At 45.1% G+C, this 22,287-nt stretch overlaps 1 protein-coding gene across 1 annotated transcript in view; it reads right to left on the reverse strand.

Annotated features, from left to right (window-relative positions):
• Positions 1-11,374, reverse strand: part of LOC146203527 (core histone macro-H2A.1-like) — a 47,733-nt gene extending 36,359 nt beyond the window's left edge. The window contains exons 1-3 of the mRNA XM_084588826.1: positions 11,110-11,374; positions 10,312-10,418; positions 5,529-5,813 (exon numbers count right to left, since the gene is read on the reverse strand). Coding sequence (XP_084444952.1) covers positions 5,529-5,813; positions 10,312-10,418; positions 11,110-11,281 — 564 coding nt within the window. The 5' untranslated portion in view covers positions 11,282-11,374. The remainder of the gene's footprint in view (positions 1-5,528; positions 5,814-10,311; positions 10,419-11,109) is intronic.
• Between the last annotated feature and the right edge of the window lie 10,913 nt (positions 11,375-22,287).

Here is a 22,287-nt window from a genome sequence, read left to right on the forward strand (position 1 = left end):
CCAATTTATACATTTTAAACCTCTAATGCTTGCAATACGAACAGAAGAAAATGTGCACTGACCAGAGCCGAGCCAGAGCCAATATATAATATACAGAGAAGCTGAGCTTAAAAAGTTACTTGAGATCATTCCATGAAAGGTTTAGGACATATCAGAACTTTCTACTAGTGATGGGGTCAGACTTTTTAGTTGTAACAAAAAAAAAAATGGCAATAACAGTATGCCAAATTTGTTTTTCGAAATTCACTTTTGACCTAAAAAAAAGGAAAGGTTAGGTAGACCACTAAGTAAGGAGTCACAATTAGTCAAAAGGAAAAGTAACAAAGTACTGAAGCTGGAGGTGTGGTATGAAGGTGGTAGCGCTGAATCTCATAGCCCAGTTGTGTGTTTCGAAGCACTGCTCTGCTTGCCTATATGCTTGCATAAACCGGGAGGCTCCACCTTCTCTCAATATGTTGTCTGCTAAAATAACACTGTTTGCTCACTGTCATCATCGACATGGGCAAGATACTTGATTAAGCAGGTTTTTTCATTGCATCCAAGTATAGCGACACAAAGTTACGTATAACCAACATGAAAAAGTGTCATGGTATGGTTACTGCAATGCTTCAGTGGCAATTCTATTGCTGCTGTCAACAGGCAGACCATGTGTTTTCCTGCCCTCTCACTCAAGACAGCACAACAAACCAACGATAACATGGCTCGGTTCGGTTTATAGATTTAACAAGTTCCAATGCGACTATGAGGGATACCACACTGGAGGGCTCCGGATATTCCAACCACCTTGGGTTAATTAACATGCGCCAACATTGTGCAGTACATGGACACCTTGCTTTTTGCCCCCATTGAAAAGTAGCCATCGTGGCCAGGGTCAAAACTGTTTTCTTGGGTTCAGCAGTAAAGTTCCGTAACAACTGAGCCACCGCGAAGGGGCCCGGCAATAACATAACATCCTAGTTTTCAGTGGTAAACTTCCACTAACATTTTTTTTTTCCAGATAGTTCCTTCATTTATCTTCTGTTACTTTTTAATAGAAATGGCATTTCCTGCCACAAATATCATTATAAGTGCCATCTTAAGTGCATTAATTAATAATAACTCAACTGGTAGTGCCGTTTTTTAAGTCAGTTTTGACTACACTGAAAAACCATATTACACCATCAGGAACATACGTAGAAAATAATATTTGCTGAAAAAAAAAATAATAAAAACTGCACTGCAAAAGAAACACAGAAAAATGTCAGCCAAATATTAAAAACAAAAATTCCAAACACTACTCACAGAGTTTCTACAATATAATACAATGCCTTTTAAACAATAATTTAAAGTAGGAGGAGATTTTGTAACATCAAAAACTGTTATACTTTGCAACCTTCACATGCTTACTAGTGCATTTCTTTAGCATTAAAAATAGATTATACCTGGGCATTTTCAACTTCAAAAATGCAAATTGGTTTTCATAGTGATGTTGAGCAGGATGGTGGAAATTTTTAAGTTTTCTTTTCATTTTCTTGTTTTTTAAAGGCAATCGATTTTTAAATTTGACAACCTTCAAATATACAATTTCCATAGCTTTTAGAAAATTCCTTACTTTTTGGCATTCAGAAATTCAAAAATGTTCTTTTGATCCTTTTTGTGGTCATCTCAAGGAAAAGATCTATATCTACACTTTTCTCAAAACAGCAATTTTGCAACTCTACATACCTTTTTCTCAGTAACTATAAAGCAAAAGCAAATAAATTTTTTCAGAAATTTGAATCAGGAGCAGGACTAGTATCAATAGCCTAAGTGAGTTCGTTTTTTGTTGCGGAAGCAACACTACGCTAGGTCCGAGTGATTTCGCGGAGCACCGAAAAGCCCCAACTGTGCATGCGAAAGAAGCGAGTGACGTCACATGGAGCACAGCTGGAGAGCCATGTTGGAGTCACCGCTGACTCCTCCGCTGCGCGGATGACTCAGAGGTGCCGCCGCCGCGCCAGCTGCGCATGCGCCAGGAGGGAGTGACATCACACAGTGCACAGCTGGCGCGCCGAGGCCACCGCCAAATCCTACGCGGAGTCCGACTCCTCCGCAGAGTCGGACTTTGATGCGTTCAACGGAACGCTGGTTGAGTTCGATGCAACACTCGGTCGCCTGCAGCCAAAGCTTTCGCTCCACATTCAGTTCAGCAGCGTTGAAACCCACAAATTTTTTCCTTTTATGACAAGAACAAAACATTTAATAATGTGGCAATTTTGTTGCATCGCAAAATAAAAAATATAACATCTATTTGTTTCCTTAAAAAGAATAATTTAAGTCTTGATTGTGCAACATGACCTTTCCTACTCCTATACAAAATTTCAGGACTCTGCACTAAGTAGACTGAAAGTAAATGTACATAAATTGAACTGGAATAACACATTGTGGGCTAGTTGGTTGATCATCACAAGGTAAAACAGCGCAAAAACCACACACACCTGTGTTCGTCTCACCTTTCTGCGTCCTGTGTGTGGTTTTTGCGCTAGTTGCTCCGATGTGGCAGTGATCAGTTCCGCCATCGGACAACAAGTCCGCCTTGTGCGGCAAAAGCCCATTATGTGGCCCTTTTTTGAGACCTATGATCCCTTTCCCAAACATTTCACCCCAAAGAGCCAAGCACAAGACCGCGGGAAAGCTTGTACCCATTGAAAAGCCGGTGGGTACCCGGCGGCACCAGGGATCAAACCTGGTACAACGAGCACAAGGTAAAACAGCGCAAAAACCACACACAGGACAAAGAAAGGTGAGACGAACACAGGTGTGTGTGGTTTTTGCGCTGTTTTACCTTGTGACGTAAACTGAAACTATAAAAAAAAAAATAAACAATCTTATGCAAACGTTTATTCAAGCTTTTGAACTCTAATGCAAGCTGCACTTATTTACAAGATTACTAACATATTTCCCAATCTTTAAAAGCCATCCTTCAAGTCTCGCCCTAACTCAACAGTGTTCAATTTGAGTGTACAAACGTTTATTCAAGCTTTTGAACTCTAATGCAAGCTGCACCTATTTAGAAGATTACTAACATATTTCCCAGCCACAGCTTTGATTACAACTACTCAACAGTCGATCTTTAAAAGCCATCCTTCAAGTCTCGCCCTAACTCAACAGTGTTCGATTTGAGTATACAAATGTTTATTCAAGCTTTTGAACTCTAATGCAAGCTGCACCTATTTAGAAGATTACTAACATATTTCCCAGCCACAGCTTTGATTACGACTACTCAACAGTCAATCTTTAAAAGCCATCCTTCAAGTCTCGCCCTAACTCAACAGTGTTCGATTTGAGTATACAAACGTTTATTCAAGCTTTTGAACTCTAATGCAAGCTGCACCCATTTAGAAGATCACTAACATATTTCCCAGCCACAGCTTTGATTACGACTACTCAACAGTCAATCTTTAAAAGCCATCCTTCAAGTCTCGCCCTAACTCAACAGTGTTAGATTTGAGTGTACAAATGGAGACACAGTATTTAGAGGGATATACAGGCTTAGGCCTTTGTAGAAGGTTAAACATTCAATATGCTTTCTTTGCTTCACAAAACTGATCCATCCACAAATATTTCTTCAACCTTTAAAATTAAGGCCAATGTGTTCCTTACATCTTCAACATAGTGTCCCAGCTAGCATGTACCAAGATTTCACAATAGGCAGAACATTCTTTGTAGGAATGCTTTCAGGCATTATATGTAGAAGTAACCGTAATTTCTATTTTAGGAATTATTAGGTGCTACAAAAATTCAGGGTTTTAAGTACTGCCTTCAACAATAAATTATCACAAAAACAATTTTGTAGACTTTGTTGTTTATAACAAAGTGATTCTAAAAAATTCTTCTTTTTGGGAGGGTAATGCCAAGAAAGGAACAAGTTCATTCCAGCAACATAGTCTACGCTGCCATACTCTGATTACACTTGAAGCGTGCAGATCTTCATCAGTACTGGAAACAGTGTGCTGGGTCTGCCCTAGAGCCTACAGTCATCACAGCATACCTGCGTTAGCCCATAAATCGAAAGTACTGTCTTTGCCAAAAATAACCAGGCTGCTCCGAAGGCTGCCGGAGCAAGCGCGCGGCCTTGTGGCAGCGTTGCGCTCGCTGTGGCTTATCAGTACTTGTCAGCTCCGAGGGTACAACAGCTGACATAACCTCACACCCTCACTCTCGCCCGTTGGATGATAAAACTAGGCGCATATGATGCGCGGGCTGCAGTTTAACGCGTGGGAAGCCTGGTTGTGCCCAGCGAGGGCGCTCAGTACAGCGACGGGCCTATTCGCTCTTCTCGGCAACTGCGGAAAACAGAAAAGCAGGTAATAGTAGACACTGTGAGCTCTGGATGTTCATTTCTAAGACGAATATTTGCTAGGTTTGCCAGACAGCTTTGCCCTGAAATGAGGGTTCCACGAACGAGAAAGTAATCATGTGCATTTAATGGCTAAGCGTGAGGAAGGTTTCATTATAATTAGTTACTTAAACGAAAACTTACCCACAAGCAAATGCAAGAATTTGTTAGAATCAATCAATGAAATTTTATACAGTCTCATCAAGGGGCTAACACAATTTTTCAAGCCTAAAAAAGATATAAGGTGGCTTGAAAGGTTTCACAAGCTTTCCCATATCTTTGTACTGGAGTCACAGCCCGTAAAGTGGCAGTATGCAAGGCACCTCGGAGAAAGCTTATTGAAATTTCGAGGTGCGTTATCATTCTTTAATGTACAGGCACATCAAACACGCAGGAAAGCGCAATCGTGCTAGTGTGTTTCAGCTGCGGATTACAGAAAACAAGCAGGTATAATTATATAGCGAGAAATGCAACTTATAATATCTGCTTCAGTGCAGTTGCCGAGAAGAGCGAATAGGCCCGTCGCTGTACTGAGCGCCCTCGCTGGGAACAACCAGGCTTCCCATGCGTGAAACCGTAGCTCGCACATCATACGCGCCTAGGTTTTTTGTGAGGGTGCAAAGGTACGTCAGCTGTTGTACCCTCGGAGCTGACGAGCATCGATAAGCCACAGAGAGCGCAACGCCGCCACACGGCCGCGCGCTTGCTCCGGCAGCCTTCGGAGCAGCCTGGTTACTTTTGGCAAAGACGGTACCTGTTCCAGTCATAATTTATCCACATTATTTTTCAGATGTCAAGGCAGTTTTGTGCAAAGAAAAATATCTTTGCTGATATAACACAAAGGCATACCTACAGATAATACAACACACAAAGGTAATGTCATGGCTATTCTCCAAATGACTGTCAACCACAATCGAGTAAAATCATAAACTAGGTGAAAGCAGCAACGCATTCTATTTACTCGGGAAAATGCGCTAAAGATGAAGTAGACCTAAACTTTGTCTATCCAAGATTCTTTGAATCTGAGGGCAGCAAAAGCATGCACAAGGCAAACCAGAAGCCACAGGGAAGATTGCATTGTAAGGTGAATAGAAACTGCTTGTATAACACACTCCCAGCCGAAGTAAAGAACTTCATTTAGGATCTATGGGCAATGTAATGGATCACACACCTTTCCCTTGGCACTTCTGCCCTTGTCCTTTAAAGGTGTTGGAGCTGATGGTAGCAGTGGTGCTGTCTGTTTTTTACTTGCAGCAGTAACAGCTTTCTTCGGCGGCGGTGGTGGGACAGGCTTATTAACAGGCTTAGCCTTTGGAGGAGGGATTATAACATTGACTGTAGGACTCTGGTGCTTAGGTGAGGGCATTATGAATTTGTTGCCCTTCTTTCGAGCTAGAAGTTCAGGCAGGATACGTGGCAGCACACCTCCTGAAGCAATTGTCACGCCACGCAGAAGCTGGAAACAAGCAAACAAAAGGCATCAGCCAGCACCATTTGTGCCAGTGAAACAATAAATGATCCAAAATTACCTTGGCCACTTTTGAAATATGGACCACTAGCATATATATGCTAGCAAGCAGTAAGTAATAAAGAGCAATTCCAACAGGCCATGTGAAGTGAGTTTAAAAGTGCCATCGGTGAAAAACTCAACTACATGAGGACGTAGTTTTAAAATCAGTGCAGCACTACTACACCTTGGTCCTATGTGCTAATCATAAGTTGTTTTAATCAAACTTTTTGACACAAGCCCAATTTAGCCCATCTTGCTCAATCACAAGACAATGTTGGGGCTATTTCCTCACTAAAAAATTGCGATCTTTCTTTATTAAGCTTCATGGTCGTAACATCTTAAAATTATGAAACAATTTGGAAAATTAACTTCTTGTAAGACACCTAGCATGAATTAAAAAAAAAATGAGTGGGCGGTTTGCCTTGGAGCTAATCACAAATTATTGTGTACTTCCATGGTGAGCTATGAATTTAAATGGTTCCTCCCGACCTTTCAAGGTTCTGAAGTGGCTTATGACATATCATATGATGCGCATAGCCCAAGTTGGCAGGAGCAACAAACACAGAACCAAGCTGTACAGACATGGCTTAGAAGTAGCATGTCTAGCCTGGAATTCAAGGGTTCCAGTGGGTTTGATTCACATCTCAAAGGTGCTGCCCAAGTTGGCAGCACCTGCTAATGCAGCCATGACATGCTGCTCGTGACTCCACACTACCCACCGACTAATCATTGCCTGGCCATGTCACCTGCCAACTAGCACCTTGCAGAGGCATACTTGTGAGGAGGACCAGACAGACAGACAAACACACAGACAATGATCTTTTGGCAAAGTGGGAGCTGCAGTTCTAGCGCACTAAAAAAAGTCACAAGTCCCCCATGAACCCCCTTTCTCATCCCTAGTCCTCTCTTAGCATACCTGGCTGGCTGGTTTCTTCTGATGAGGAAGATCAGCTAAGCCTGAAGTGCCTTTGCAGACAACCTCTAGACCACAAACATTTTGCGTTCGGTGTGCTTCAAATAAGTGTTAATGACTTAATAGGAGGTACTAATTAGCAGATGGCAATGGGCCATATTGGAGGTCTCCAGAATGTTCCTAATCACCTAGGGTTCTTTAACATGCAACCAAACAGAACAGCTATTTTGCCTCATGAACCTTGGAGTCCAAACCTTGTCCCATTGGTCGTCTGGTGTCCAACGTGAATGAACATCTGAAGGGTATGTGCATAGTGTTTTGACAAAGGGGTCACCAATGCATTGCACTGCTAATGTCAATAGCAGCCTCCATTCCTTTACAATAGCGTATGCATCACAACAAGTGGAAACTGTACCGAAAAGTGGTGCTCTGGGAAGGAAGGCATACTGAACTTTCTTTCACCTTAATGTCAGGCCTTTAAATTTTATCACTCAGAAAAGTCACAGCCCAAAAAGTCAAACTTACCAAACACCCCTCATAGATTATGCATTCACCCAAATTGAAAACTGACCTGCAATGAGCAACTTCCAGCTGGTTGAAATGCACAAAAGGAACCAACTGGACATTCCAAAGTTCTTTATGAAAGCTAATTGGAATATCCAATTTGTTCCATTTGAATATAGTATTCCAATGGAAGCCTACAAGGTGATTAGCTGTTGGCTCCCAACACAAGTGGCAACTCCAAATGGGCTATAGGCATGCACGCATGGCACATAAGCCATGACAACACTACAAACCTGAAGAGATGACACAACACCAAAGAGCGAAAACATGTGCACTGAAATAACTTTTTCTTCAGGATTATATACTCCACTGATGGGACCCAAGGCAAAAAAACCATTGGGCCCATTTAGAATCACATGGACTCAATAGGTCAGGCGATTGGTTTCCATACTTGCAATTTGGCAGTCCAGATTACAGTTTCAATAGTATCATCCAATTGGGAGGTCTGACTGAACGCTGCAATTGGGCACTACAACCTCCGGAAAATTCAATTGGAAACCACTGATTTCTTTGAATGGGATCTGCATATTACTTTCTGCAAACACACAGCAAACTAGGCTCTGCAAAAGTATATCAGATGCTTGCAGTCTCCCATTGAGGCATTGGCTCCAAATATACAATTAGAACCAGCCAGAAATTTGCGACTGACAGTCATTCAATTGGAATCTTTAACTGCAATGCTTTTGACATTACAATTACTAGTTCCAAATGCACAACTGGGACTTTTCCAATTTAAAAACACAATTGTACCAATGGTCTTTTCGCCTGGGCCCCCAAAGAAAAATAAGGTTATTTCAATGCACAAGTATTGAACACTTTGTTATTATGTCACCTCTTTAGACTTGTATAGTGCTCTTACGACTTATGTCATCCATGCTAACCTGTGACCTGTTTGGAACTTCAACTTGTATTGGGAGCCAACAGTTAATCGTGTAGGCTTCTACTGGGGCACGATTCCAAATACACAGTTGTGAGCAACTGAGCATTCCAAATGGCTTCAATCATATACTTCTGAAACCAATCTGAACCAACTGTATAAAATTAAGACCAATTACAAAGTCTAATCTATTCCAGCTGCGTGTTTGTAACCAGTGGGGACATTCCAATTGGTCAATCCAATTGGAACATTCATTTGCAATGTTCCTAGCATTCAAATTGGCTCCAACTGAAGCATCTAATGTTTTGAAAACACTGCTTGCAATTTAACAATTAGGAAACTCAATTAGACTCCATGTATTCTTTTCAAGGGATAGCTTCGCTAACAAGGTAAAGCCAGGGTCACCGTGTGCTTCTGATGACCTTCAAACAGCTTCGAAGTTAAGTTGGAACTTAAGCCACAACTAGTTTGGGTAGCTATGTTCCCACCTGAGGTCAAGGTTAGTGTCAAAGTCAAGGTCAAAGGTCAAATGGCGTGGGAAGTAGCTTAACGCGTGAGCAGGTGCATGGCAAGACGCATGATCGTTGACGTCGGTCTCGAGTGTATAAAGAGGCACGCTGCGCACCTCGGCCGGTGCTATCGCTTCCCACTAGGTTTAACCGAAGTTAAACTACAGCATATTTTTTCGTCTGGGCAGCTTAACCTGCCAAGTTTTCGTCATTTTCACTATGACCATAGTCATAATTCAAAACACTAAACTTTGCTCAATGGATAAGCACCATGGGCTCCACGAAGTTATACTCAATTCATGGACCCTCCTCCTAAAGCCAGTGATGCTTGTCCATTCAGCAACGCTATTGTTTGTAATCAAAGCTGCAGTGGTGGTGCAAATGATAAATACTGAGCAGATAAAGCTGTTAATACGCTTTTTACAAGAACCTATTTAGTTAGCAATGTGTTTGTAGAAAGTAACATGCAGATCCCTCTCAAGCAAATTATTGGCTTCCAATTAACTTTTCAAGTGGAAGCTTCAATAGGACCTCCCAATTAGAGCCAACTGGGACCAATCGGAAGCTATGTCCAAAATGGTGCTTCAAATGGACTGGAACTAGAAGTCATTTGGGCTGCCCAACTAGAAGCAAGGGAACCAACTGCACTACCCAAATGGATTCATGAGCCCAATTGGCTTACCCAGTGAATCTATCTGATTCCAAACGAATTCAATTGGAATGCCCAAATGGACTCAGTGTGTTTTTTTTTTTGCCTGGGAACTCCTACTGAACTCCTATGGTCATTGTCCCAATTATCCCAATTATCACCAATCCACTGCATGACCGAGGCCTCTTTTATACCTCCAGTTTACCATGTCGAGCACAAGCCACACTAACTCTATAATGAAAAATTTCCTCATCTCATCTGCCAAACCTTTGCTGCGTTTTTCTTACAAGGGTGGAAATTAGGACAAGTCAGTATTGATCCATAAAGTAATAGAGAGCACAAACAAGGATGATGGACAAAGGATAGAAAATAGAGAGCACAAAACAAGGATTATAAACAAAGGATAGAAAACCCACCATCCTTATTTTACACTCTCTACTATGTTACATTTTCCTTCCCTTAGAATCAGAACCCTAACTGATCACCGCTTATCTGTTTAGTATGTACTGAATTTTCTACTCAACTACAGCATACACAAATCATCTCTCTGCTCCTTGGTACATGCTTTACCTAGTCCTGAATGCAGAAAACACTGTGAAAAAAAAAAAAAAAATCTTCGAACATTTTCTTAATCAATTACAACTCAAAGGACTAAATTGTAGCAGATTGCTTAACTGTGGTAATCATTGTTACCGCTATCAAAAAAGTGAATAGTAATATCAAAGGGCTATCAAAACATGCTGAAACTCATACTTGCCCCATTGTGCTCAGAGGCTTCTTTCATAAATAGGAAAAACAATATGTCCATATTATTGCTCCTATTTTTTTTTTTAAGACATATATATGTATGCTGTTATACTAGCGAGACCTAAATGAATACCAAAAAGATAAGACAATGCAAATGCTTTAAAAAGCAGTGCGTGGCAGCTTACCTGGTGCAGTTCATCGTCATTGGCGATCGCCAGAAGGATGTGCCGCGGCGTGACGCGTCCTTTTTTGTTGTCGCGTGCTGCATTCCCAGCCAGCTCTAATATTTCCGCTACGCGCGGTATTATAAGAAGAAACAGAGGGCAAATTTTAGCACAGTGCGATGTGTTCACGTCTCGTTATGTTGATGTTTCTTAAGTGACGACGCATGGCGGAAATCCGAAAGCTGCGTATTGCGTTTTAAACATGAAAGCTGATAAAACACATTTTTTTTTTTTTTTTTATGCTAATAGCACCCCATGCTTTAGCGTTGCAACGCGGTGGATCGGATTCAGCGCATGCTTCAATGCAAAGGGGGCGAATGCAAGCTCAGTAACCAACTATGCAAAGCAAAATTTTACTGCTCCGCTGGCATCACTTCTGCACAGACGGCGTACGCCAAGTCTAAAAAGAAAGCGTTAACCATCAGCACTTAAGAAACAATCATGACAATTCTTTATCAATACATCAGAAAACCCGACGAATGGCGATACCAATGCACAATTTTTTTTAACAGTCAGTTTTAATCCTTTCGTTATATAAATATTTTTTTATCCATCGCTTTTCTCTTTTTTTCCTATCGGGGTTCAACGATCTTCACAGATTAACAAACGCAACAAACGCCAAGCCCAGCCTACATGTTTAACCCAGTCAAAAAAGTTGGAACCCCGAGTGCCACAGTTTCGTTTGACGCTTGACAGTGAGGTAAAGTAGCGGCACTTTACTTTAGAGCAGCGCTTTTAAAGTTTTCGCGATGCGCTCACCTGTGAGGTACTCGATCACAGCAGCCATGTAAACGGGAGCGCCGGCACCAATCCTGAAGTGGTGAGTGCTTTTCCGCAGATAGCGACCGATTCGACCCACAGGAAAGAGCACGCCAGCCTTTGCTGATTTAGAAACTGCCTTACAACGCTTTTTCCCGCCTCGCGCTGACATTGTGCGAGCTCAAGTTAGGTTAAATACAGCGTCTTTGATTATTTTCCAACACTGCATCCACCAAAACAACCGGCAACTCACCAACGTCCAAACAGGAACAGGAACCAATAAACACCGGAAGTTTGGCTGAGTGGACAAATAGTAGAAGTAGTCTTCTTTGAAATAGGGTAACGGCGGGTGCCATCAGGCCAAATTTTGCTTCTGCATGCTTCTACATTCTACCTGATTCTACTGCTTCTAGAGAAAGGGAGAGAAAAAAAAAAGTATTCATTCGCCGTAACAAGTGCTGCTTTGAAGCTCGCCCTTTATTCACAGGTAGTAGGAATTATAATAGGTGGTGTCCAATAGCGTCTTCGCAGTCTTCGGCTGACGGCACTCGTGGAGCTTTCTGCGCACTCGTGCGCTGCCACACTTCGGCTTGTCGCCACTCGTGCAGTGCCGTACGTTCGGCTGGGGCGAGCACGACCCAGCTGCCTTTTACCTTACCCGCCCGAGCCCAGCCTCCGATGCAAACCCGGGCCTGGGCCTGTGGAAACTGTGGCCTGCCGGGACCCAACGGCCCGGCCCACCAAGTGGGCAGGCCAGGTTGAGACCCGAAAAACGAATTTTTAAGCTCAACGCGGTTCAGATGCAAATGTTATTGTTATTTCCTATTCGTGTTTACAAACAAAGGGGGCGCTCGCGGCGTCGGAGCCGACTGGGGGTGAAAAATAGGGTTAGCGCCCATAGGAATACATGGAACCGAAATATTTCTAAGCAGTTTTCTCATTTCACGGGGCACCTGTGATGTCATTATTCGGTACAAAGCAACTATAAACATCCTAGAACTGATCGTCAAAATATGAAATCTCATTACTGAGGCGAAGTATTTTTAAAACACCGCGAAACATATTGGGGTGCGAGTTGGGAGGACGACCAGTAGAAATACAGCGCGTTGCAGAATTAGAGGCGCGATGTAGAATGCTTCTCCCAGCTAAACCGCGGAATCCTTGCAGTTCAAATTTCGCACAGAAATCACATTTTGTCGCTAGTATTTTTTAATACTATATTTGTTTGGGGTACTTGCCTGATTCGATCAGAAGAAGTCGGATGTTCCCATCGCCTGCGGCGGCAGCGACGCCAGACGAACCGCTGCCCCAGCGATGGGACTGGTGGCGCCACCTCATGCTGCTTACAACTCTGCAGCAGGAAAAGAGGGGGCGAACGTTTCTGGCAGAAGGTTTGATTTGTTGTAAGCAGCATGAGGTGGCGCCACCAGTCCCATCGCTGGGGCAGCGGTTTGTGTGGCGTCGCCGCCGCCTCAGGCTATGGGAACATCTGACTTCTTCTGATCGAATCAGGCAAGTACCCCAAACAAATTTAGTATTAAAAAATACTAGCGACAAAATGTGATTTCTGTGCGAAATTTGAACTGCAAGGATTCCGCGGTTTAGCTGGGAGAAGCATTCTACATCGCACCTCTAATTGTGCAACACCCTGTACATGTAAACACAACTTACCGGAACATTTTTCTCATTTCGCAGAGCATCAGAAGTGGTAGCCGGTCGTTAAACGTTGACCAGTGCTTTGAAGAAGTGTGTGATAAAGTAGGGTGCGTCATTACAGAGGCAGTCTACTTTTAAAACTCCCCGAATAACCTGTGTTATGAATCCAGACACCGCCAAAAGGCAGGCTGGGTGTAGCGAATCATGCAGCTTTGCTTACAGACTGATATGCTGCCGCATAGGGTAAATAAGCTTGATAATACTGTCGCTCCAGTGATACGTGCTAGACAGAATTACATTTAAAAAGCAGTTGTCAAACGCCATAAGACAATATGAACCGAACGAGATTCGCGCATTGCAGCAGACGACAGCGTATCTGGCGATACCGGCCGCCTCCAGCTCCGGAGCGTCTGCTAGCGACAGCGCCGGTGGCGCATTGCCGTCTGCAACTGTGCGCGGTCAGTTTATCGTGCTGTGAAACGCGCGCGATGCGCTTGCGTTGGCCGGCGCCGCGTGCTTTTTCCCCTTGCAACATGGCCGCCACTGGCTCGGCCGGCTTCACCCGCTCGCATTGGCGTCTATGGGGGACCACTATTCCAGAAGTTCTATATAACCTCCTTGCCGTCTGCGCCTATTGGCTCCCTCCATCCGGATACCGGACACCACAGTGGCATAAGGGTACAAATGGAATAAAAGCTTAGAACAGCAATTGAAACAGTTGACCGACTTATAACATTAATGATATGCAAGGAAAAAAGCCCAGTATGGTGACAGCTGCCGCCACCCCGTTTCAAAGAACTCTTATATTACATCCAGCCTTACATCCATCCATCCATCCATCCATCCATCCATCCATCCATCCATCCATCCATCCATCCATCCATCCATCCATCCATCCATCCATCCATCCATCCATCCGTCCAACCACCTACCCATCCCTCCACTCATCCGTCCATCTGTCCATAAATCCATTAGTACATCTAAAGTGCTCTAGAATATTGATCCATCCATCCATCCATCCATCCATCCATCCATCCATCCATCCATCCATCCATCCATCCATCCATCCATCCATCCATCCATCCATCCATCCATTTATAGAACTTCTGGAGTGGAGGCGGTGCGTACGGTGTCTAGATGGGTAGGTGTGCCGACCGGCGGGGGTAACGTGTGCCTTTTCTTCATGACGCCGCAGTGGCGCCACCAGCGAAAGCCCGGTTCATGACCGTTTCCTCCGGCCGTCGCCACGCATGACAGAAAGCGACTCGCTTCACTTTTTTCCAAGTGCAAATAAGTTTATTGCAAAAAAGCTGTCTTACGGGAATAGGGAAGGGATGTAAACATATTACAAAGGCAGGGGAGCCGAGTTTAAGGCTGTTTTTTTACGTACAGCGTGTTTGCTGCGTTCCCGATTTTTCAGGCAAGCAACTGCAAACTGTTATGTCACTTCCTCGTTCTTAATTTTTTTTTCATTAAATGTTCCACGTCATCACAAGGCAACGCGAATATATATTAACACAGCGCTCAGCTGTGATTTATGCGTGTGCATGGGCGTAAGCAGACCTTGGGAATAAATAAAATAAAACGAGTGCATAAGCTTGTATTGCAAAACGGTATCTTCTAGCTGAACTTTTGAAAGTGCAATAAATGACATGCACACATTAGTGTTTTTGTGTCAGTGAAGTAACACACCCCAAAATCATGCCTATGCGTTCAAAGCACGCGTCTCAATTTCAGGTGTTTTCTTTTTTTTTTTTTTTTTTTTTTTCGCGCGTTTTCACGGGCCAGGTTCTTGCTCTTGACCAAGAAGTGGAGGCGCATGATAGAGTAAAACTTGACGACGCTGTTAGTGATCTCAATTTTATGCTTCTCACAACCGATCATAGGCGGAGGTTTGAGCTGCAGAAAAGAGGCGAAGTCTGCGAGACTTTCTCGCCTCAGTTCAGCGACTTAAAGCAGTGACTGAAGGTCTCCTCGAGAGATGTCATAATGCTGCCATGACGTTGCTGCTCTGTCATGCATATGCATTTTTCCTTCAATTAAGGCAGCAAACACCCGTTTGTTGAAGCCGAATCCGCTTCGAAATCCGCGCAGGTACCGTTGGAGACACGTTCTGCCGGGCAGCAGCATGATCTTCTCCTTGCGCAGGTGCTCATAAAGCCGTTTGCTCCTCATCCGCATTATCAAGCATTCGAGCAGCCACTTGCGCTGGTACTTAAAACACTTAAAACCCTTCGTGTTTTTCCGCTTTGAAGCATTTGAACAGGCCATGACTCGTGACTGTTGTCTTACTGGCAAATTTTCTATTGACATGAGCGCACAGCTTTCTAGTTTTGAGTTCTTCCTCCTCATCTCATCCAGTTTTGTCTCAAGAGTAAACATATTTCGCTTCAGTCTCTTGAACTTTGCGGTTACAAGCTTTCTCTTCTTTTCGCGCTCCCTCGACCTCCGGTCCTTTGTTCTTTTGTACGACAGCTGATTTAGGAGCAACTTTTTTGCGTATCGGCAATACAAACAGGAGTCTCCTTGACTTGTGGCGATGCCGACGCATTTGGAGATGAATGTTGTGTTTCCGTGGATTCTTATATTCTTGGATTTCGCGAGGACGGTGTCAAGTTAGTCATTGCATTTTATGCCCTGACATGGAATCATGGCATCCACGTCAGCCAAAAGGTCCCCAACCTGTTCACGAGTTTCCAAATCCAGCTTCAGCTGTGTTACGGCGCCTTGCACGGACACGGTGGCTCGCAGTTTTGACGCACAGTGCTCCAGGAGTATTACTTTCACCAGAACGATGCTCTGTCCGCTTTTTCTTCAAGTCGAGAACGCAGAGGCGCCAGAATTTTCAATAGAGTGATGTGTCCAGCCGCTGTGGGATACCGTGCAGGTAGTGATCGTCAATGTCAACCGGACGAGGTGACACTTCGGTTACAGACATAGAGATATACCTTCACTGGAGCTTGAAGGTACTGGATCGTCCGGCACTGTCTCAAGGTCGTGGCTGTCATTTCTGGCAGCCTTGGTTGGGCGGCAGCCTGTGGAATTCATCGTCTTTCGTTTTGCGGTCACCTTTCTTGACAGGTAAGCAGGAGCATCGGGCAGGGCAGAAGGCACGGCATCCTTCGTCAATCGTGGGTGAGAACGTGGGAGGCTAACAACGTTGCCTTCTATCATATATTTGTAATCCCGTTCGATACACTCTTGGTCAAAATGCCGCTCACACACAACGGAGTGTGGCTGCAACCTCTTGTCGGCACGATGAAGAGCAAGCTCCCACCTTTTGAACAGTTCGGGATCCCGCGGCGCCGAAAACAGCGAGACTTTCAGTCCTTTTCTCGATTACTTGTAGCCGGATTTGCAGAAGGGTGCGAAACAAGTTGTGTCCTTTTTGGTCTTCATTCCGATCACTTCTCACAAAAAGCGCAGCGCCTGCTCCGCTACGGCGCTTGCATGTGGACGATGACAGACAGCAAACAGACGAGAAAACAGGTAGCTAGTGTCGTCTGTTTATTGTTTCAATGCCAGACCGCAAAAGTTTTAGTTTCAGCTACTATTTTCACTGATAACGCAAGTAATAAGTAATGTTTTTAAACAAAAATGAGGTTAACAAAACGCGCGATGCGATTGCGACAAGTAGCAGACGATCCGCCGGTGAGCACCGGGCGGAGAACAGCAGCGCCAGTTTCATCGTCATGAAGCGGAGGCACGCGGAACTACGCTTTGTGCCCTGCCGGTCGGCACACCTACCCATCTAGCCACCGTACTATGACCGTACGGTGCGTGAAAAGTGAAGCCGGCGTCCGCCATCTTGCAAGGGGCAAGAAGGATGTATCGCCAAGGGGCGCTACCATATATAACGTCCCATTCGCGGTTCTATGCTACTTTGCACTTGTCTGGATATCTTCATGCTCTTTTTGATCTCATGGGATAAAAGTTCAGCTAAAAAGTTCTGAAAAAAAAATGTATATTAATTGGCAGAATTATTGGATCCTACGGCACAGCGCATTTATACAGTGTATAAATGTGCTGTTGATTATCTCGAGTATGAGAGCCTCAAGAGTCATGTCGCTGAATAGCTTATGTCAAGTATAATAGCACTAGACTTATTGTAAGTCCTAATTGCCATCAATAATAAAATAAAATAAATAAATTAGTTCGTTGCATTAAATTCAACTTTCTTCGACAGAATCAAGTCATATATCGTTGAATAGCTTGTATGGAAAACGAGATATTGCACTATACGATTTGCTGGTATTAGCTTATGAGCTTTAATTAGGCGATTTCATTAACAATTGAACTTTAGGCTGCAAAATCAAGTCATATATCGTTTAAAAGGTCTCTACGAGTAGAATTCAAAATCAAATGGTAAACTACGCAAAACGATATAAAACCGAACTAACGCGGGTCTCACTCGGTTAAAATAAACGCATGATAGAAGCGAAACTTTCTCAATGTTTACAGATTCACAGCACGTAAGGAGTGCTAAGGGCTCCCAATATATATATATATATATATATATATATATATATATATATATATATATATATATATATATATATATATATATATATATATATATATATTGTGGAAAAAGGCCAGGTCGAGACGGCAAAGCAAGGGATGCCGAGTCTGGCGTTTTACTCCGATGACAAAGCCCAGGCGCGCGCCGGAGACGGCGCCGCGGGACGGTGATGATGGTATGTACAAATGAAAGAGGAAGATCATGGAATGAACAAATTAAAGAACATCCACGGAAGACTCACACAATCTGCCCGGGGGGTCGGAAGCGGCCAGCCTGGCCGCTCCTAACTAAGCGATGCATCGCGGCGCACAAACGGTTTCAAGCGAGACACATGAACAATTTCAGTTCCACGGTGGCGTCGATCAGCTGGGGTATCAACAGGCGTCACTTTGTAATTCACTGGGGAAGTTTGGCTTATGACCTCATAGGGACCTACGTAGCGGTGGTGGAATTTGTCACTAAGGCCAGGGGTGCGCAATGGTGTATAAAGCAGTACTTCGTCGCCAGGACGAAAAAAGACCACTCGATGTGTAGAATCATAGCGAGTCTTGCGGTCTTCCTGGCACGCTGCCGTGTTAAGGCGGGCAAGATGACGGCATCTGGCCACACGAGATAAAAAATGGGTAGGTACTGATGTGGAGTAGTCGGGCGTAGAGAAGAAGGAAGCGTCGAGAATGGTAGTGGGAGGACGGCCATAAACGAGGAAAAATGGAGAATAACCGGTAGTCCGTTGTACTGCTGTGTTATAGGCGAATGTGACGAATGGTAGAATAGTGTCCCAATTTCGATTATCCGGTGTGATGTATATGGATATCATGTCTGATAAGGTGCGATGAAATCGCTCAGTCAAACCGTTAGTCTGGGGATGGTAGCTTGAGGTTGTCTTATGAAGGGTAGATGACGCGTGAAGAACTTCGGCAACGACTTTCGATAAGAAGGCTGTACCGCGGTCAATTAGGAGCATCCGAGGAGCGCCATGACGCAATACAATTGATCGCAAAAAGAAATTTGCTACTTCTTCAGCGGAATCAGTCGGTACAGGTGCTGTCTCAGCGTAGCGTATGAGGTGGTCGACAGCTGTTATAATCCAATGGTTACCCCCATCGGAGAGAGGTAGGGGACCATATAAGTCGATGCCGACTACGTCTAATGGCGTGGCGGGACAAGGAAGAGGTTGTAGAAGGCCAGCGGGCGAAGAAGTCAGTCGTTTGCGACGTTGGCACAGAGGGCAGGATGCGACGTATTTGGCAATGGTGGAAGATAAGCCAGGCCAAAAGAATCGTTTTCTCACGCGGTCGTAGGTTTTGTCAAAACCAAGGTGGCCTGCAGTAGCGTCATCGTGGAGAGCCGCCAGTATACGTGGGCGAAGCACACGCAGCACGACTGGGATCCAGCGAGTTCCATCAGGGCAATACACGTAACGGAGTAGGATGCCATCTTCGAGCTTGAAATTGCGAAGCTGTCGGCGAAGCCTAGCATTGGGCGGGTCCGAAGCGCCGATAAGGCGGTCGATGATAGGACGGCAGTAGGCGTCAGCTAATTGCTGCGAGCGGAGTGCGTGTTTGTGCTCAGAATCGTCAAAAGAAATTGTTGTGATATGCGTCGGGGGAAGAGATGGTCGGCTGTGGTCAGAGGTAGAAATGCGTTGCGAAGAAAAACAGCAGGCTGATTCCGTAAGTGGGCAGCGAGAGAGAGCGTCGGCGTCTTGGTGTTGGCGACCAGATTTATAAGTGACGTCGAAATGGTATTCTTGCAGGCGTAGAATCCAGCGGCCAAGTCGGCCTGTCAAATTTTTGAGTGAAGACAACCAGCAAAGAGCATGGTGGTCGGTCACAACTGTGAAGTGCCGACCGTATAGATAAGGGCGAAATTTTTGGACAGCCCAGACGACGGCAAGACACTCCTGCTCGGTAATGGTGTAGCTTTTCTCAGCTGGAGTCAGAGTCCGACTGGCAAAGGCAATCACTTTCTCACGCGATGTTGCATCACGCTGCAGAAGTACAGCGCCAAGACCGTGACCACTGGCATCGGTGTGCAGGATAGTTGGAGCGCTGTCACTCAAGTGGGCAAGAACAGGATCTGATGTGAGGGCGTGCTTTAGGTCATTAAAAGCAGTTTCGCACTGTTCCGTCCATACGAAAGGGCTGCGTGCTTTAAGTAGCTCATGAAGTGGTGCAGCAATGGCTGCAAAATGCCTTATAAAACGCCGGAAATAAGAGGCGAGGCCGAGGAAACTGCGCAAATCTGTAGTCCGTTGTGGACGAGCAAAGTTCAAGACCGCGATTATTTTTTCAGGATCTGGGCGAATGCCGTCATGGCTGACCAGATGTCCCAATATTCTAATTTCCGTCTGTGCAAAGTGGCATTTCTTGGTGTTGAGCTGAAGGCCTGCCGAAGCGAGACAGGTGAGGACTTCATTCAGGCGCGTGAGATGGTCATTAAAGGTTTCCGAAAAGACAACAATGTCGTCCAAGTAACACAAACAGGTTCACCATTTTAGGCCACGAAGCACAGTATCCATTCTTTCAAATGTCGCTGGTGCGTTACAAAGTCCGAAAGGCATAACATTAAATTCGTAAAGGCCATCGGGTGTTGCGAAAGCGGTTTTTTTCTTTGTTGTCCTCGTGCATAGGTATTTGCCAATAACCTGAGCGGAGGTCCAAGGTCGAGAAATATTCGGAGCCTTGGAGAGAGTCAAGGGCGTCATCAATTCGTGGCATCGGATATACATATTTGCGGGTAATTTTGTTGAGGGCGCGGTAATCAACACAAAAGCGTACCGAGCCGTCCTTTTTTTTTAACTAGCACTACTGGGGAGGACCATGGGCTTGTTGAGGGACGAATTATATTGCGATGGAGCATATCATTTACATTTTCTTCAATTACTTTTCGTTCAGAGAGGGAAACCCGATAAGGCCGTCGGCGAACGATAGAGTTACCTTCAGTAATGATGCGATGGTGCGCAACACTAGTCTGTCCCAGTGGTGTGGAAGTGGCATCAAAAATGGCTTGGTGGTGTCGAAGCAATGTCAGCAGTTCTTGGCGTTGGTTCGGCGTGAGTTTAGGATTAATAGTCTTTGCGAGAACAGAGAGACTTCTGACGAAACACGTTGCTGAGGCGGAGGGGCGGTGAGCACCATCAGGGAAAAAGGTTGAACATCCACCATGCTATGCAGAGAAGTTCCTTTTGGGAACACGAGGGATTCACGTGAAGTTTTAGTGGCCACTACTGTCGCTGAGCCGTTGTGAAACCGGACAAGACTTGACGGGAAGGCGATGCCGCGTGCAAGATGACTATATGATGGTGCTATGAGTACGTCCCCGTCAGTTATGTGGTCAGAAACAACAGTAAGCAGTTTTTCGCACTGAGGAGGCAAAACAGTATCAGCGGCGGTAACGAGGGGATGATGTCGTTCAGGAAAGTCAGATGAAAAATCGCTGTCTGTCATATGGATAACATGCTCACCACAAGAAATTAACGCTGAAGCGGTTGAAAAAAAATCCCATCCAAAAATCATCAGATGCGCACAAGGTGAGAGCACAGCAAACTGCACATGATGGCGGATGCCGTCGATAACAACTCGTACGGTGCACTTCGCTGAAGGGCGCAAAGGGACGTCACTGGCTCCACGGAGTTCAGGCCCATCATATGGTGTTGTCACTTTTCGCAAACGGTAGCACAAATCAGCGTGAATAACAGAAATTGCAGCCCCTGTATCAATCAAAGCTTCGACCGGTAAACCTTCAGCGATAACAGCAATCACGTTATACGGGTGTCACGAAATCGGCGCCCATTTTCATCAAGCCGGTACAGCGCAAGGCGCGCGCGGCGTCGCGTGGAGAGCATGGAGAGAAAAGCCCCTTCCCCGCGCGGGAGAGCGCGTAGCTTTGTACGCGTTGCCGTGACCCTCTTTCCCATTGCCCGGGGAGGACGGTGGTTCATCGGCCTGGAATGTGCCAGGCCCTTCGAGAACTTTCTATGGGACCTGGCCAATGACGACGCGCGGCTCGACGGGAGGAGAAGAGGGAGCTACAACCAGCGAAGCTATGTGTGTGTGCGCGCTAGCTTTGGCGCGTGTTAACAAACAGACGCGGCGCGCCCTATTTAAAGCGACCGCGCCGCTTGTTGAGTCAGTCAGTCAGCCAGTCAGCCAGTCAGTTCGCCAAGTGTTTTGCGACGTGCTCGCCTGTGTTTCGACTGGACTCCCGGGGATCACCCGCTGCTGGCAAGCCCACGGACTTTCAAGGGAGCGGCGCTCGTCTCGTATGGCAGCCACATCGTGACTCTTGAGGCGTCGGACTGCAACAGTGCCCGGTGAACAATTTGGTGTTTGTTTATGTACTCTCTCGTGTTTCATCTGTTGTAAAGCCTCTATGTTATTGGATACCTGTGTAATTGCATGCTTAGCGTTTGTATTCTGTGAACCTCTCGTCTGTTGTACTTCAAGTGATCTTGTGTATTCCTTTGTATCGTCTCTTGCTGTGCATAAATTGTGTTTTGTTTGTTACTTCTGACTCCGATCCTTACTCTGGTTTGAACCGGCGACCGCTGGGCACCAAACGACCACCCCCTTCTGTCACTACAAGGTAGCTGAATTCCGGCTGAGCTTGCCACGCAGGTCGAGGGCATCTCCTTTGCGACCGGAACAGCTACCCCCACTCACTCTAAGGGTGTCTGGGAGTGTGCGCACCGTTAAGGGCGCATCGTTAATAATACCCCTCATAATTGTTAACGGGTGACAATTATTCTGGCGTCCGCGACAGGACGTTTGGTGCACTCAAGCTCAGAGGACGGAGAACGAGTTGGAAGAGTTTACGAAGAGGTCGTAAACGGTGTAGCAGCAGAGCGATAGCAAGAGGTACCGCGCTGAAGCGGTTGTGTAAGGTCCATTGAGAGTGCTATGTATTAGCATTGAACAGTTAAGATTGAAGATGAATATCAAGGAGATTGTTGCCTTAGGCCTAGAGAAGGGTCTTAAAGGAGCTGAACTGCGAGAATG

The sequence above is a fragment of the Amblyomma maculatum genome, chromosome 1, assembly GCF_055883805.1.
Source record: "Amblyomma maculatum isolate TAMU_Amacu chromosome 1, ASM5588380v1, whole genome shotgun sequence".
NCBI classification, from domain to species: Eukaryota; Metazoa; Arthropoda; class Arachnida; order Ixodida; family Ixodidae; genus Amblyomma; species Amblyomma maculatum.